General features: G+C 40.7%; 1 protein-coding gene and 1 pseudogene across 1 annotated transcript in view; both read right to left on the minus strand.

The window, feature by feature from the left end:
* SH3TC2 (SH3 domain and tetratricopeptide repeats 2) overlaps positions 1-3,234 on the minus strand; it is a 65,780-nt gene extending 62,546 nt beyond the window's left edge. Inside the window, 1 exon segment of the mRNA XM_055325832.1 lies at positions 3,160-3,234. Coding sequence (XP_055181807.1) covers positions 3,160-3,217 — 58 coding nt within the window. The 5' untranslated portion in view covers positions 3,218-3,234.
* Positions 3,235-10,201: 6,967 nt separating this feature from the next.
* LOC129509380 (dnaJ homolog subfamily C member 8-like) lies at positions 10,202-11,027 on the minus strand (annotated as a pseudogene).
* Positions 11,028-19,097: the final 8,070 nt, after the last annotated feature.

Consider the following 19,097-nt stretch of genomic DNA (forward strand, 5'->3'; position numbering starts at 1 on the left):
TGAAGGAAGGAAGGAAGGAAGGAAGGAAGGAAGGAAGGAAGGAAGGAAGGAAGGAAGGAAGGAAGGAACTAAAAATTTAAGGAAGCTCTTAGTTCTTGTTTAAATAGATACCTGACCAAATCTCTCACAACTTATATTTGTACAACTGATTTTGTTTTAAGCTACCTAATCCAAAAGTTTCCACTGATCTAAGTTTTCTCAGACTGTCTCTATGTTCTAAGCAGATGAAATCAATCCCTGTTCAAGATTTCTCCCCAAATCTGAAAAGCCTGCTGCAGCAGGTCAGTTCCCAAAAAGCAGACCCTGAGAGGAAGACTTGTAGGCAGCAAGTTTATGGGGTTGTGTTCACAGGATCCCTATGGGGGCGGGGGGGTAGGGGGGGAGGAACAGAACCAGACAGAGGACAGAATGGCCTGCAAATCACTCTTAAGAGAGTCCTCAGCTGGTTCCCACAGGGAGCTCAGGGGTAGGTGGGCCATGCAGAGTCATCCTGGGCCAACAGCATCTGATAACAACCAGCCACTGGACTGGCTACATCCTCATAAGGGCCAGTCATTGAGGGCAGGGTGCCCCAGAAGGGGACACAAACTGGACGTGGCACTCTTCTGTTCTAGGCAAGCCCCAGGGAGGGACTCAGCTGAAAGCGTCGAGCTTGAAAGCTTCCAGCAACTGGAGGAAGGAGTGGGCCAGTCATGATAGGTGGGGATCCAGGCAGACTCCACAACATCTACAACATATCCCTTCTGTTTCCTCAGGCACTGGGGGAAAAGAAACTATTAAATCAAACTAAGCTCAGAATAGAGCTCTGTGTCACACCTATATGAACTAGAGAGGAATAGACAGATGCAGAGAGAAGAACACTGACGTAGAAGAGTCCAGAAGGAGGAGAACTGTATAAACAGAGCCTGTCTTGGAGACAGAGCTCCTCTGAGGTGGGATATATGAAGGCATCGAGAGTACAGAAGGTGTGCATTTGGAGTAGCTCATGGGTGAAGGCCACAATATAACCAAGGAGGAGGAGACAAAAGGAGTCCATGGGGGTAGCATAATAAGAAGCTGATTAGAAAGAAATTGGAGGGTTGCTGGTCCCAGTGAGGGACAGACAGGACTGGCTGTTAAAAGTTTGCAGGGGTCCAGTCATGGGGGTTATGTCTTTCTTCCAGGAGCCTCAAAAGGGAGCAGGGACAGCACACAACAATCCAGAGCTGACAAGGCAGGAGGGTCAAGGGGCACTAGGGCATGAGAATCCAGGGGGCTGGTGAGACAGTTACTGAAATGGGCCACCTCAGAGTCAAGCTAGATGAGGAGACCGGGGACAGAGATATGAGATCAGAGACCATGTCACAAGGTCATAAGGAGACTGTCCAGCAACTTCTGGAGATTTCAAGGAGTGGGAGAGCCAAAAGACAGAGGGAGGCTGCAGAGGGGAATTTCAGAGATCATGTTTATAGTGGAGAGTAAAGGAGAGCACCTGTAGAGCATGGTGAGGAAAGTACTGTCCTGTCGGAAGGTCAGGTATTCTGTTTGAAATGGTGTCAACACAGCTACAGTCATATATGTGTGGAAAAGTTCAGACTGAGGATTGAATAAAAATGTGAGGCCACTTTCAAAACACTTCGCTCCTAACCAAAGCCCAGTCCCCTCCCTAAAGGCAACCACAAGCAATTTGTAGTATCTTTCTGAACTCTGGCTCTGCATCCTAGACACATGTATTGTGATCCCATTTCTGTATGGAAAATTATATATACATTATATATATATTTCCATATAGGATCATATTATGTAAATTATCATATATCTTAATTGGCCCACTGCTTCACTCTCGGCCCGGGACTCAGCCTGCAGTGTGAGAATGACAGTGCTGATTTGGCCTGTTTCACTTGACTTGTGGCTGGAGCTTCAAGTTAAAAAGATGGGAACTCTTGTAGAAAAGAGAAGCTTCATGAGGGCAGCCCAGGCAAGAGCCATGGGTAAAGCTGACCCAGAAAGGGTTCCTCTTTCTCCTTGACAAAATCAAAACAAACAAATGAGTCCCAATGGTTTAGCCATGTGGATTGCTAACATTTTCCTGTTTCTAGATGAGAGTTGTTAGTCTCACTTCCTGAAATCTAAACAAAGTTCAAAACAAACTTATAAACAAAGGGATCCTCTGCTTCCCCAGATCTCAATTCCACTCCCCGAGAGGAATGAGCCAAGATACTACTCCTCTGATGACTTTCCCAGCAGAGCCCCATGGCTTCCTCCTTCCTGGTGGCCACCAATTGTTGTGAACATCCTCGTGGGTGTAGATTTTTATTTCTGTTAACCCCTTTCTTCACACCCTTATAATTATGTAGGGAGTAGATTGTTTTTCCAATGGAAATTATTTGGGGCTTTTAGATGGTCCAAGGTTCAATGATCTCTCCTAAAAGCCTAATCCATCAGCATCCTGCTGAGCAAGGTGAAAAAGATTCTAGGTGGAGATGAAGGGGCTCCACATTCAAGCCTGATGCTGTGTTGGCCTCAGCATGAGGCCAAGAGGCTGAGCAGCTGGTTCAAGGGTGGGGTTCCTCAGCTACCAAATGACTTAAGGGCTTTACAAAGCAGCTGTGAAGAGAAAATTAGAAAGATCCCTGAAAGCATTTTTATTAATTGGGAAACACAGAGAAGTACTGTGTGTGTCTTTAAACTGAGTCCACGGGATCCCTGGGTGGCACAGCAGTTTGGCGCCTGCCTTTGGCCCAGGGCGCAATCCTGGAAACCTGGGATCGAATCCCACATCGGGCTCCTGGTGCATGGAGCATGCTTCTCCCTCTGCCTATGTCTCTGCCTCTCTCTCTCTCTCTGTGACTATCATAAATAAATAAAAAAATAAAAATAAAATAAATAAAAAAATAAATAAAATTTATTAAAAAAAAATAAACTGAGTCCACACAACTGGGGGAAATATTCGGTCAAAGAGAGGGAAATTAATTTCAGCCTGGGATAAAGAGAAAGAATTCAAGACCATGTCACCTTCATGTATGAAGTTATGCTGCTTTGAAAGCCCTTTCATTCAGATTCATTTACAAGCCTGTAAAATGAAGAGGCAGGGTGAAATTCTTATTGCATTTGCAAGAGAAGGGATGGAGATAGAGAAAAGAAGTACTAGAAGCCTGCTCTCTCTCACCAGGGCCCTACCTGAGTACTTCTCTGCAAGGAGATGGAAACCTGGATGCAGGCCAGCCTCATTTAGCATCAATGCAATTGGCCCAGAGGAAGGACCATGCCCCGCAATCCCCATGGCAACAGAGTTCCCCGGCACATTCCCAGGCAGGGAAATGCTGACAAGAACAAATAGTGGAAAGGTCCAGCAAGCCTGCATGAGAAGAAAGAGAGATGAGGGGCTTATCACATGGGTAGGCGTAAGTGAATAATGATAATACTTGTTAACACACACGGACAGCTTCATATGGATGCGTTACACTAGTATTTTTGCGGATTTTCTCACTTGATGCACATAACCACCCACAGGAGCAGGTCCTGTCATTATCTCTATCTAAAGGTGAAGGAGGGACACCTGGGTGGCTCCGCATTTAAGCATCTGCCTTCGGCTCAGCACGTGATCCTGGAGCCCCGGGATCAAGTCCCATAATGGGCTCCCTGCATGGGGCCTGCTTCTCCTTCTGCCTATGTCTCTGGCTCTCCCTCTGTGTCTCTTATGAATAAATAAATAAAACCTTTAAAATAAAAAATAAAGGTGAAGGATTTGAGGGGCTGGGAAGCTGAGTAAATTTCCATAGGTCACACAGCTGGCAAGTGGTAGTATCAGGATTCAGAACCCAGTGGACTGAATCCTGAGCTGGGCTTTTTGACTGGAGCACCACTGAATCTCCCTAATTTTTGCATTTGGTAAAGAATAATGCAATCAACATTTATAGAACACCAGAGTATGCGGAGTGGAAGAAATCCTGAAAATGACCAGAGGATTTCATTCAAAAGATATTGATTAAGCACCAACTATGTGCTCTAATTTAGGTTGGGATGGGGAGAGTGACACAGTGGTAAGGTCAATAGTTAGGGATATTCTTTCATGGAGCTAACATTCCATTGGAGGAGAAAGATAACAAATAAGCAACAAATTAATTAGCAATGGAAGTGGAAGGGGGATAGATAAAGAGACAGAAAATGCCAAGACATAAGATAATAGACTGGAGAAATCCCTAATATCTCCATCAACTTGTCCAGCCACCACCTTTTACACTGAAGAAGACAGATACACTGCTCAAGACTAGACCACATCAAGACCAATAAACCCATCACTGGAAGCAATGTTGGGTTTATTTTCTTATCATTGTCTAGCCCATAGACCTCAGCACTCAGGGAAGGTAAACCAGCACTCAAGCATCCCCTGTTGGCTCCAAGACACAAAGGACGGACCCTTCCATCCCTGTATCAAATCCCAAGACTCAGGAACAAGCCCAGGCAGAGAGGAGTCAGTATGTGTCCAGCAGATGGCAGCAGTAGGCTGCCAGGCCCCCAGAGCCCCCCACTCACCTCTCCTAACCACCCCGTGAGCCCATATCATGGATGTCAATCTCTCATATTTCATTTTGCTCCTCTTGGAATTCAAGACTGTAGACGAAGACGAGGATACATGAACCAGTCGCAGGAGCCCAGGCAGGGGCTTCTGGCTCCTAATTCTGGCCACAAGGTGAATCCTGGGGTATATCACTGCTCCCTGAGCTTGGCCTGGCCTGGTCTGGCCTGGACAGACAGCCCTGTGGAGACCAGTGCCCCACCTCTCTGCGGTCCACACCATCTTCAGGCTCCCGAGCTGAGCCATGGACATAGTCAGAGGTGCACACACAAGCAGGCCCTACAAGCCCTGCTTCTACCCTGCATTTGGGATGTCCTTGTCCCATCCTCCTCCCCATTACCTCTTTCTCCTCCCTGCTCTCACTGTGCCTGTTAGTCCACTCACCTTTAAGGTCAGTGTTCACAGCCCAGACTGAAAGGGGACAGCAGAGGCACAGAGAGCACCTGAGGATACAGAACTGGCAGGGACTGCTTTCTCACTGCCCAGGTGATGAGTGAGGTTGGAAGATCTGAAGATTTAAAGGCAGTTGGGGCAACAACAACAACAAAAGTGAAAAGAAAAGCATTCAAGTTGGAAAGGAAGAATTAAAACTATCTCTACTCTCAGGTGATATGATCTTATATGTAGAAAATCATAAGGAATCCAATTTTTAAAAACCATTAGGACTAATATTATAGCAAGGTTGCAAGATAGAAGAACAGTATACAAAAATCAATTTTTGGAAGGGTGCCTAGGTGGCTCAGTCAACTATGTGTCTGACTCTTCAACTTAGCTCAGGTCTTTATCTCACAGCTGTGAGCAGTCTGGTAAGTATAGTCATGAGTGTGAGCCCTCGTTGGGCAGGGAGCCTACTTTTAAAAAAATCAATTTTTTTCTCTGCATTAGCAATGAACAATCCAAAAATTAATTTAAGAAAACAATTCCAGGGCAGCCCGGGTGGCTCAGCGGTTTAGTGCTGCCTTCAGCCCAGGGCATGATCCTGGGGTCCCCGGATCGAGTCCCACGTCAGGCTCCCCGCATGGAGCCTGCTTCTCCCTCTGCTTGTGTCTCTGCCCCTCTCTCTCTGTGTGTGTGTGTGTGTGTGTGTGTGTGTCTCATTAATAAATAAAAACAAAATCTTTTAAAAAAAAGAAAGAAAAAGAAAACAATTCCATTTACAATAGTATCAAAAATAATAAAGTATTTAGAAATATATTTAACAAAAGAAGTCAAAACATACTCTGGGAGCTACAAACATCATTGAAAGAAATTAAAGATCTCGATGAAGGAAAAACATCTCATGTTCATGAATTTGGAAGACTTAATATTGTTAAGGTGGTGAGACTGCCCAAATTAATCTACATATTCAAAGTAATCTCTACAAATCCTAGCAGTTTCTTTTCTAGAAATTGACAAGCAGACACTAAAATTCATACGAAGACTTAGAAACCCAGAATAGCCAGAACAGTCTTGAAAACAAAGGATAAAGTTCTCAATTTTACACTTCTTGATTTCAAAAGTTACTGTAAAACAATGGTAATCAAGACAGTTGGTACTGATATAAGGATAGATCATTGTAATAGAATCGAGAGTCCAGAAATAATCCCATGTCAATTAATTTTCCACAAAGCTACTGAATCAATGGAGGGAAAAATAGTCTTTCAACCAATGGTGCTAGGAGAATTGCATGGCCACATGCAAAAGAATGAAGCTGGAGCCTTCCCTCGCACATACCTTTAACTACCTTTAACTAACATACCTTTAACTAATGAGACTGATTCATTTTGATAATGAGGCAGCTGTTGGTCTTCAGAAGAGAGTGTCAAATTTTGGCCCTCAAAAGGACTGGGAAAAAAGCCCACACTTTCCCTGCTACCCCATCTTATGCATGATATATATAACATCCCACAACTGGCTCTGACCACCCCCTCTCAAGTATTAGAATGTCAACCTTGCTACTGAGACTGTGCTGTGAGCTCCAGGGTAACCTAAGGTGGTCACTAACCTGCCTGGCTGAGCCAAAGTAATCTCAGCCTTCTTTTACTGAGGGACTCCTCAACCACATGGTATCCACAAACGTCAGTAGAGGTAAAAGGTTGGGGAAGCCTGGCTTACTATTCTGAATGCTGCTTCCACTAAATATAAGACAACCTGGTCTATGTAACCCTGGATTTTTTATACCAATTATACCAATCAACTATTATCCACATCATCAACTCAATTATGACTATAGCTACAACTTCATGGATAGGATTGGAACAACTCCTTTAACAGTTAAAAAGATTCTATTGCTCTGGATGAGCTTGGGCCTTCAGAAGATACTAGAACATACAATCAACTGGTGGCAGATGTTATATCAATATGAACAACCTATAGGCAAGCAGGCCCACTCCAATCTCCTGTCACTTTCCTAAGCCTAAAAAGAACATCTCACCTCATCACTGAAGATGGTAGGTAATATTCCTGCACCTGAATTAAGGTCCGAGGAGGATAACGAGAAGAGGGGAGTCGGGACAAGGCCTCAGACCTATGATTTTTCCCACTTCACACTGAGAAGTGAAAGAAGACCATCAATACTCATTCTTCATGGCTGAATCCTGACCCATCATCTCATTGATTCTTAATATAATCACGCTCGTAAGTAAGTAGTGCTGTCACCAGCTCATCACTGTGGACCTGGACTGAACAGTGCCAAGCAGGCTGAAGTAAGAATGAAAATGCCCCTTCCAATAGCACTTTCTCTTAGAAGACAGCAAAGCCCTTTCTTAACCCTACCCTTTTTGAGACTACATGGTCCCCACTATCATAGGAAATGTAGAAGAGGTTACCATAAATGTAAAGGTTAGAGAAGATCCATTAGATAAAATTTCTTTAAAGTTAGGCAATTTCAGCAAAAAGTCTAGGGACAGGTGACACAACGTTGACAAACCATGAAGCAAGGCTGACTCAAGTCAGAAGGCAGCTTATACAACAGTTACAACAAGTTCATTGTGAATCATTATGAAAAGAAAAGAATTGCTATGGAATGGGAAGTGGGGTTGAAGGAATGTCAGGGGGCTGGAAGAAAATTATCATAAACAATAGAGATCTTTATGCCTGTTCTGCTAGGCACAAGCCAAACTTGGCTAAAACTAACCTTGCTAGCCAAGCTTGGCTCAAATTAACTTTCTTGCTGGTAGAATTAGCATAGAAGTAAAGAATTTTCAAACTAAAAGATCTTTAAGAAAAGACCCAGTTTAGATTGTATCTTACGTATCTTTTAGGACCTTTTCTACATCTGAAAAGACTTTTTTTTAGTTCAGAATCATTTTTTAGAAGAAATATAATGACAATAATTAACAACAGTAAATAACAACAAAGATCATGCTTATTTTGAACCAGGCACTGCCTGAGTGCTTTGTCATTTGTCATTTGTATATGTCATTTGTCCTCACAATAGTCCAGTGAGGCAGCACTATTATTGTTCTCTTTTTACAAATGAAGAAACTGAGGTACACAAGGATGAAGTACTTGCCAGCTAGGCTGCTGTAGAGAAAGACACAAGAGGAGCTTCCCTGTTTATTTTTTTATTTTTTGAAGATTTTATTTATTTATTCACGAGAGACACAGAGAGAGAGAGAGAGAGAGAGAGAGAGAGAGGCAGAGACACAGACAGAGGGAGAAGCAGGCTCCATGCAGGAAGCCCAATGTGGTACTCAATCCCAGGACTCCAGGATCACGCCCTGAGCCAGAGGCAGACGCTCAACCACTGAGCCACCCAGGCATCCCGCTTCCTGTTTAAAGCAGGGTAAAGGACAGGGTTCAGAATGGGAAAGGTGTTGGTCCCTGCAACTTCTCCTCCTCCCCCCACAGCTCACATGACCTTGTTTGAAGACCTTTGATAATAAAACCAGGAGATGGAGGTAAAAAATGGCAGTGGCAGCTGGGTCCAGGGCACAGCTGGGGCCACCTGTGTTGCATGGCACCCATGACAGGAGAGATCAGCTCACAGATAGAAGGCCCTCACCTACTCTGCAGCACTCCCCAGCATGGGAATAAGCATGCTGAATGTCTTCCTAAAGTCGCATCACAGAGAGCAGGAGAAACCCCTGTGTGTCACCTACCCCATCTCCACATTGAGACCAAGCCCTTTCCCTGGGGAGATGGTAATCACACTCCATTCCTTAACTCTTACGTCAATCTACTTCTGACCAGCTATGAGGAGATAAATAAAGAGAACCCAGACCACTACCCAGTGGGGACCACAGCACTCGTTTGGACCATCAGTGCGCACACGGATCAGAAAAGTATAGGGGACCTTATGCTTACCTTCCTTACTTGTATCAAATGATAACTAGTACACTGACCTTCCATTCCTTTGCTATGGCAGGAGATGGCTTAAGTAAGTAACCTAGATTGTTCCACTGGGGGAAAAAAAGCAGGAAAGAAAATCAGAAGATAAACTGAATCACTAAAGGTCAAAGTAGGATAAAGATGTGACAAAGATAAATATTTTTTTTAAAGATTTTATTTATTCATGAGAGACACAGGGAGAGAGGCAGAGACATAGGCAGAGGGAGAAGCAGGCTCCCCACAGAGAGTCCGATGTGGGACTCAATCCCAGGACCCCAGGATCACACCCTGAGCCTAAGGCAGATCCTCAACCACCAAGCCACCCAGGCATCCCAAAGATAAATATTTTAATACATACTAACTTTTAAGGAAAGAAAGGGAAATCCTTAGGATCCAGAAACAAACACAGAAATCAAAGCCCTGTGAATAAATGGGAACAGATGCCATGAGGACCCTGGAGGATCTTAGCCAGGACATGAGTCCGAGCAGCTGGGTTGGCCTCTAATACCCCCTCCTCCTTACTAGAGATAACTTTGGGCCTACATCAAGCAGGGAAGGTAAAAGGTTGCTCCCTGCATAAAGTTTGAAGTCTGGAAGTGTCGCTATTCCATCAAAAAGGAATTAGAAAACTCCTTTCCATCTTCCAAGGACACCTGGAGAAGCTATGTGTCTGTCTGAGGACTTGTGTGGAAAAATCAAACACCCAGTTGTGCTCCTTGAGAAGGGATAGGATCTGAATTTACCCTAAAGTCTGTAGGTATCCCAGTCAAGGGACAAAAACTAGCCCTGAATGTTCATTCTCTAGGGAGACAACAGAAATTATCACAAAAACTACTCTTCCACAGTGTAGGATTCATGAGAAACCTAATTTTTTTTAATGCTAAAGAGTAGCTCAGATTATGGTTGATCCTTGAACAATACGGTTTGAACTGCACAGGTCCACTTGCGTGCAGATATTTTTTGATAAATACAATACAGTGTTGTCATTGTATTTTCCTTATGATTTTCTCTTTTTTTTTTTAACTCAATACATTTAACTGGTTGATTTCCACAAACTATTCACTAAGTTTTTAACCTTCACAAGCCAGAGAAGTGCAAAATGTTCCTTTACAGGCAGTGGGAAGAGAAGGCAGGACTAGTGGTGGCACCTTCCAATCCTGGTTGGTCCAGGGGTAGGAGTGGGGAGAAGGTTTCTTTTTAAAGCAAACCTCTCATTTCAATGTGCAAAGGAATTACTCTGGTTGCTGTTAAAAATTATATTGAAAATAAAGTGGACTAAAAAGCAAATATTACTCTATGTTGGGGTGGAAATGAGAGGAAAGAATGAATCCTTCAAAGCTGAGGAGGGGAGAGAGTTGTGGGAAGGCTCTGTGGTTCACGCTACTCCATTTTTACTTTTGATGCTCTCAGGAATGTCCAGTTATTCTCCTCTATCTGCACCCTTTGGATATGCCTAGAAGGTGCACCAGCTGTCCACATGACCATATCAACTTTCCTCAAAGTTTTTTCACCACTCTCTTTCTCATTTGTCTTTTTTTCCAGCTTCTATCTCTTCTTGCCTTTGTTGTTTCCTTTCATGCATCTCTTTGGCTTCTCTCTCTTTCCTTTTAATTTCCAGATCAGCAAAGAGTTTTGTGGTCTGTTTTTATATACTGCTTGTTTAAACAGCTTAGGATCATCCTCCCCCACATTTGTAGGATTTTCCTTCCCCCTTAATTGCTTTTCTCACACTCTCACAGTGTGTCCTGTGTAATATTTTCCTGCGTGAATGATATCCTGCCCTCTCTTTTGTTCCTGATCCAGTAGCAACTTGTAAGCTTTGTTCACAGCCTCCAAAGCCTTTTGTGTTGTCAGCATCATCTTGATTTTTGTCAGAATACACCAATATGGGTAACTATCAAAACTTCTTTTTTATTCCTTCACCTGTCGCTTCAGGATCTATCTGAAGATCCTCAAATGGGTTCAAAGTGAAGTAGGAGGAGCCAAGACAGGTCAGCCTTTTGATCTGATTTTTGGATGTTAGAACTGAATCTTTCAAAAAAAAAAAAGGAACTGAATCTTTCTTCTCTATTTGTTTCACCTCATTGTAGAAGGTCATACATGCTTCCTTCACGCTCCCTCGGCCAGACAGAGCACCACTCTTTCCTGAAATCACCATTTCTCCCTCCTGATGATTTTCTTAATTACATTTTAATTTATCTAGCTTACTTTATTATAAGAATACAGTATATAAAACATACAAAATATGTGTTAATCGACTGTTTATGTTATCAGTAAGGGTTCTGTTAACAGTAGGCATCAATAGTTAAGTTTGGGGGAAGTCAAAAGTTACACACAGATTTTCAACTGCGAAGGGTTTTAGCATTCCTAATCCCTACATTGTTCAAGGATCAACCATAGATCATAAAGAGATTACAAATCACACAAGGAAATTAACTACTGAGAGAGAAAACCATCAGATGCATTCAGCCCAAAAATCAGCATTGAAAGAATGGGAAATAATAGAGCTGGAAATGAAAGAATAAGCAGACAAAGTAATTTAAAAGAGTTTTAAACTGGAGTCCCTGGGTGGCTCAGTCAGTTAAACATCTGACTCGATCTTAGCTCAGCTCTCAAATGCGGGGTTGTGAGTTCAAGCCCATGCTGGGTATGGAGCCTACTTAAAAAGAGAGAGAGAGAAAAAAAAGAGAGAGAGAGAGAGGGAGGGAGGGAGAGAGATTTTCAAACTTAGGAACCATAATGAAAGAACAGAGTATTATGGGAAAAGGAACAGACAGTTCTGATAAAAAAATTCAACTCCTGGAAACAAAAAAAAACAAAGACACTGCAATTAAGGACTCACTGGATAAGTTAAACGAAAGATTTAGCACAGCAGAGGAAAAAATTAATGAACCCGAGCACAGATCTGCAGAAATCACTCAGAATGCAGCATGGAGAAATAAGGAAACAGAAGAATTAACCAAACAAGATGGAAGATAGGATGAGATGACCAGGATAATCTAATAGAACTTCCACAGGAGAGACTGGAGAGACTCGCAGAGTCAGTATTCACAAGGAAAATGATGGAGAATATTCCAGAATTGAAGACATGAATCTTCAGATTGAAAATGCACACCAAGTTCTAAAGAGGGTAAGTAAAAATAATAGATTTGTTAAATATGACTTCTATTTTTTTAAAGGTTTTATATGTTCAGGTCTTTCTTCCCAATCCTTCTTTCTGGATTAATTTCCACTTTATCTAACTGTTAAATTTTATAGAATGAAAACAGTAAATAAAAATATAAGAATATATTGGGACACCTGGGTGACTCAGTGGTTGAGAGTCTGCCTTTGGCTCAGGGCATGATCCTGGGGTGCTGGGATGGAGTCTTGCATCAGGGTCCCTGCAGGGAGCCTGCTTCTTCCTCTGCCTGTGTCTCTGCCTCTCTCTCTGTGTCTCTTATGAATAAATAAATAAAATCTTTAAAATATATAGAGAGATTAATAAAATAAAAAGCAAATAATATATAAAGGGGGAAATAATAGTAATAAATGAATAAACAGAAATATTCTGTTTTAAAAGCCCATTTTTGGGATGCCTAGGTGGCTCAGTGGTTGAGCGGCTGCCTTCGGCTCAGGGTGTGGTCCTGGAGTCCCGGGATCAAGTCTCGCATTGGGATCCCTGCGTGGAACCTCCGCCTGTGTCTCTGCCTCTCTCTCTCCCTCTCTCTCTGTCTCTCATGAATAAATAAATATAATCTTTAACAACAACAACAACAAAGCTAATTTTCTAGATGCTGTTGCTGTAGAACTAGTTACTGCTTGCTATTGTGACAAACACGTTACTTTCCCATGTGCAGATCAAAAATCTGCATCTGGGGTGATTTCACTCTCCGTGTACTGTCTATGCAGTCAGCAAAGCCTTCCAAGGTAGATAGATCAGCACAGGGAGGGAGCCTGTGGGAAGAGGAAGACCAGCAAAAGCCAGAAACCTGACACCAAATCAAAGGAACACAGACTAAGAGTGACACCCAGTGGCCAGACCACCTGCATAGCGCACAGGATGATTACCAGGACCTCCACCCTCTCTCTGGCTGCTGATTGTAGCCAGGCTGTTTGTGGGGTTTTTCTCTCATTGCTGTGTTTTGGGGAGGTCTGTGATCTAGAGCATGCTTTGGGGGAAGGTGCGATGAGTCAGTTCCCCTCTCCTTTCTTTCTTCCACCTCTCCCTCTCTCCTGGCTCACTTTCCCCTTCTCTACCCAATGTGCAGTCTCTGGTGATGGGGTCCCACAGGTGACCAGGTGGAGAGGCCAACAGAAGACACTGTGGAAATAAAGAGAAGTTCTCATGCTACCAATGTGTCCCCTACAACTAAGCCATCCAAAATGTGACAAATTAATATAGTGGTACTGATTTATTGACATTCAGGGAGGAGATATAAGATATTGGAGTGCTACTGAAGATAATCCATTTCATCACAAAAAAGGCCCTGATGAAATTAGACTTGGTTAGATCCACCTCATTTCTGCAAACAGAGCTGTGGGCATGTTTCTATACTCTCTAGCAACAGCCAACTTGGAGATTATGCTAAGGATATGCTGGCTGAGATGCAGAAGCCCATAAGAAAATTATAAAATCTGACACCTGTCCCACCATCCAGTTAAAATGGTCTCTCAAAACTCACCACCAGTAATAGCCACAAAATAAGAGCTAGCACATACTGATCATACACACAATGTGTCAGGCATCCTCCTAAGTGCCTTATCTGCATTAGCTCATTTAGATTCATGACAATCTTGGGACACTTCGGTGGCTCAGGGGTTGAATGTCTGTCTTTGGCTCAGGGTATGATCCTGGGTCTGGGGATTGAGTATCACAGGGATTGAGTCCTGCATTGGGCTCCTCGCAAGGAGCCTGCTTCTCCCTCTGCCTGTGTCTCTGCCTCTCTGTCTCTCTGTCTCTCTCTCTCTCTTTCTCTCTCTCGAATAAATAAATAAAAATCTTTAAAAAAATAAAATAAATTCATGACAATCTTATTAGGCAACTACTAATATTATACACATTTAACAGATGAGAAGATTGAGGCATAGGAAGAGAAATTAACATATCCTAAGTCATGCAGCTGGTGAACTGATGGAAGCACAGGATGTCCTCACATGGCCCCCAAATACCTTCCAGGCAGTTTGGACCTTAAAGGATATAGATGATTCTAGGCAAAATTGTGAGGGAGGGTATAAAAAGTAGTGGGAAAGAAATGGATGAAGACTTGGCAGTCAAATGTGCAATGTATGTTTGGCAGATAATACAGAGTCCATATAAACTATGGCCAAAAAAAAAATTATGTGGAATGGAGCATTATGAGTCATGATGATAGAGGGTGGAACATGGCAGGCAGATTGTGCTGCATTTTGTATGTCAGCCTGAAGAGATTTAAATTAACCTTGTAGGCAGTGGTGAGTGATGGAAGATTTATAAACAAGTAAATGTCATAGCCAAAATTAATGTCCTTACAAAGATGTATTTGGTCGTGGTGTCTAGACCATATGTAGATGAAGTATGAGTTTAAGCATGGGTCATATTCTTCCAGAAATTTGGTCTGTCTCAGTAAATGAACCATGTACATGAAAAAAACTATTCTATGGTGATAGGATATAGTGTTCTCTAAATATTGATTATATCAAGATGGTTGTTTTTTTCAGATGATCTTTGCTTTTACTGACTTTTTGTGTTCTTTCAATTGTGTGCGCTTTTTTTGTTGTTCTTTTAATTACTGAGGGTCTAAAACCCCCAACTGTGACTGTCCAATTTCTATTTCTCCCTTTAATTCTTTCAGTTGCTTCTTTGTATACTTGAAGGACCTATTATTGAGCCCATACAGGAATAATTGTATATCTTTTCATATACAACAGTCACTCCAGCCTTCTTGTGTTTACAGTTAACATGGTATCTTTTCCAATCCATTTGCTTTTAATCTATCTTTATGTTTAAAGTGTATTATCTCATGAATAGCATTCATTAGGTCTTACCTTTTTTTAGTCAGTTATAACAATCACTCCCTATTAATCATAGAGTGTTGTTTTACAATATTCTGGCCCCCATGGTATGTGATGAGAAATCAGATCTCTTTGGAATTGATATTTTATAAAGAAAAAGTATTGGGGACACTAGTTAAAGCTGATAAGAAAGAGTCTATTCAAGCAGGGACTATTACAATAGGGTTTTGCAGTAGGGGAGAGATCAGGCCCAACTCCAAATACAACAAAGAAAGTGAAAATTTATACCCAAATAGTAGGGCAGGTAAATGGAAAATTACTAAGACAAAGCATCAGGGATAGGAGGATTCTCGTTAGGCTTGCTTAACAGAATTCTTACTGAAGGCAAGCCAGAATGATAAGATATTGAGGGTAGATGAGGAATTTGATCAGACATCAAGGGTGATGAGATACTCAGTATGGAATTTTTGCTAAATTGACTCAGCAGGATTCTCCATAACCCATTAGGTGGACCAAGGACAGAGCCTAAGGTTGGAACCTAGTCAGAAAGAAGACTCAGAGGAACTTGATTCAAGTCTGGTCAAAGTAGAGAGTGTCATATTCTACTGTATGTCATGTATCTTTTCCCCTAGTTCTTTCAATATTTTCTCTTTACCTTTGGTTTTCAACACTTTCACTATGATGTGACTAGGTATAGTTTTCTTCTCATGTATCTTATGGAGCTTCTTGAATTTATACCTCTGAGAAGATGTCTGCCCCATTCTATCTCCCCTCTTATTGGAGGAGTCCAATTATGTGGGGAGTCTTTAATGTTAGACTTTTTGATATGGTCTTCCATCTCTCTGAGGCTCTGTTGATTTTTTAAAACTTTTTTTCAAATAGTTTTAGGTTTACAGCAAAATTGAGAAGATGATACAGAGATTTCCTACATACCCACTACCCACTCCCATATGCACAGCCTCCTCCATTAATATGACTCACCAGAATGGTACATAATTCACCAAGGATGAACCCACATTGACACAGCATAATCACTCTTAAGTCTATAGTTTTAGGATTCATTCTTGTCATTGGATATGTTATGGCTTTGGACAATGTGTAATGACATAGAGCCATCATTATAATATCATACAGAATATTTTCATTGTTTTAAAAATCCTCTGTGCTCTGCTTATTCAATCACAACCCCTCGCCCATAACCACAGATCTTTTCACTGTCTCTATAGGCTTGCCTTTTCCAGAGTGTCATAGAGTTAGAAACATACAGTATATAGCCTTTTCAGAGTGGTTTCCTTCACTTAGAAATACACATTTAAAAAAAAAGAGAGAAATACACATCTAAGGTTCCTCCACATCTTTCTATGGCTTGATAAATTGTTTCTTTTTAGCATTGAATAATAATCTGTTGTCTGGATGAGCCACAGTTTACTTATCCTTTTACCTACTGAAGGACATCTTGGTTGCTTCCAACTTTTGACAATTATGAATAAACCTGTTATGAACATCCATGTGCAATTTTTTGTGTGAACATAAATTTTCAACTACTTAAACACCAAGAAGTACAATCACTGGATCTTATAAAGGTATATTTAGTTTTTAAGAAACTACCAAACTGTATTCCAAAGTGTCTGTATCATTTGAATTTCTACTAATAATGAATGAGAATTCCTGTTGCTGCACATCCTCACCAGCATTTGGTGGTGTTAATGTTCTAGATTTTCATCATTCTAATAGGTATGTAGTGGTATTAATTTGCATCTCCCTGATAACAAATGATGAGGAACATCTTTTCATTTGTTTATTTCCTTCTACATATCTTCTTTGGTGAGGTGTCCGTTAAGGTCTTTGGCCTATTTTTTAATTGGGTTGTTTTCTTATTGTTGAGTTTTAATAGTTCTTTGCAAATATTGGACACCAGTCCTTTATCAGATATATTCTTTGCAAATGTTTTCTCCCAGTCTATGGCTTATCTTCTCATTCTCTTGACATTGTCTTTCCCAGAAGCAGTTGTCTTGTTTTGTTTGGTTTTGATCTTAATGAAATCCAGTTTAATCAATTATTTCTTTCATAGATCATATCTTTGGTGTTGTTTCTAAAAAGGCATCGCTACACCCAAAGTCATTAGATTTTCTCTTATGTTATCTCCTGAGAGTTTTATAGTTTCATATTTTACATTTAGGTCTGTGATCCATTTTGATTTAATTATTGGGAAGGGCATAAGATCTATATCTAGACCAGACACAGGTCTAGTTGTCCAATTATTCCAGCACCATTTGTTGAGAAGACTATCTTTGCTCCATTCTTTTGCCTTTGCCCCTTTGTCAAAGATCAGGGGAGTCTATTTTCTGGACTTTCTATTCTGTTCCATTAATCTATTTGTCTATCCTTTGCCAATACCACACTGTCTTGATTGCTGCCGCTTTATAGTAAGTCTTGAAGTCAGATAGCATCAGTCTTCCGATTTTCTTCTTCTCTTTCAATATCATGTTAGCTATTCTTAGTCACTTGCCTCTCTATATAAATTTCAGAATCAGTTTGTCAATATCCATAAAATAACTTGCTGAGATTTTGATTGAGATTGCATTGAACCTATAGATCAAGCTATAGACGGCTTAGCAATATTGAGTCTTTCTATTCATAAACAAGGACTATCTCTCCATTTATATAGTTCTTCTATGATTTCATTTATCAGAGTTTTATAGATTTCTTCATATAGAGCTTGTACATATTTTGAACCCACTTGGTCACGGTATATAAGTCTTTTTATACTCTTTTGGATTCAACTTGTTAATATTTTGTTGAGGATTTTTGAATCTATGCTCATGAAAGATTTTGGCCTGTAGTTTTCTATTATTGTAATGTTTCTGTCTGGTTTGGGTGTTAAAGTAATACTGGCCTCATTGAATGAATTAGGAAGTATACCCTCTGCTTCTATCCTCTAAAAGAGATTTTAGAGCTTTGGTATAATTTCTAACATGAAAATCTAGTAGAATTCACCCATGAACCCATCTGGGTCTGATTATTTGTTTTAGAAATTTCTTAATTATTAATTCAGTTTTTTTAATAGATATGGGCCTATTCAGATCATCTATTTCTTCTTGTGTGACTTTGGACAGATTGTTCATGTCAAGAAATTAGTCCATTTTGTCTACACTATCAGATTTGTGGACATAGAGTTGTTCAAAGTATTCCTTTATTCTCTTAATTTCTATAGGGTCTGTAATAATGAACCCCCTTTCATTTCTGATGTTAGTGATTTGTTCCTTCCCTCTTTTTTTCATCTATTTTATTTTTTTCTCTATTTTATTGATCTTTTCAAAGACCAGTTGTTTGTTCCATTGATTTTTCTCTATTGATTTCCTGTTTTCAATTTCATTGGTCTTTCTTTAATTATTATTTCTTTTCTTCCATTTACTTTGGATTTCATTTGCTCTTCTTTTTCTAGTTTCCTAAGGTGCCAACTTAGATTATCAATTTTAGATATTTCCTCTGTTTTTCATACATTCAATGCTATAAATTTCCTTCTAAGCACTGTTTTCACTGCATTCCACAAACTTTGATAAATTATGATTTCAACTTCATGAATTCAAAATATTTTTAAAATTTTTATTAAGATTTCTTCTAGGATCCATGTGTTATTTATAAGTGTGTTGTTTAATCTCCACATATTTTGGGATATTCCAGTTATCTTTCTATTATTACTTTCTAGCTTGATCCACAGTAGTGTGATAGCAGAAATTGTATGATTCTGTTCTTTTAAATTTGTTAAGGTGTTTTTTAAAATTAAAAAAGAACTATACCTAATATTAAATATAATCATTGAAAAAATATCAAACCAAAAGAAGGCAGGAAAGAGGAAAAAGGAACAAGGTACAAATGAGACCAAAAAAATAATAATAATTGGGGTGCCTGGGTAGCTCAGTCAATTAAGCATCCAACTCCGGATTTCAGCTCAGGTCATGATCTCAGGATCATGAGACTGAGCCCCACATTGGCTCCATGCTGAGCATATGAACTACTTTTTTTAAAAAGTATATACACAGTGGTACCTGGCTGGCTCAGTCAGTGAAGATTGTGACTCTTGATCTCTGAGTTGTGAGTTTGAGCCCCATGTTTGGTGCAGAGATTATTTAAAATCTTTTTGGGACACCTTGAGTGGCTCAGTGGTTGAGCATCTGCCTTCAGCTCAGGAGGTGATCCCTGGGTCCTGGGATCAAGTCCCACATTGGGCTTCCCCGGGGAGCCTGCTTCTCCC

Source organism: Nyctereutes procyonoides, unplaced genomic scaffold, assembly GCF_905146905.1.
Source record: "Nyctereutes procyonoides isolate TBG_1078 unplaced genomic scaffold, NYPRO_anot_genome, whole genome shotgun sequence".
Classification (NCBI taxonomy): Eukaryota; Metazoa; Chordata; class Mammalia; order Carnivora; family Canidae; genus Nyctereutes; species Nyctereutes procyonoides.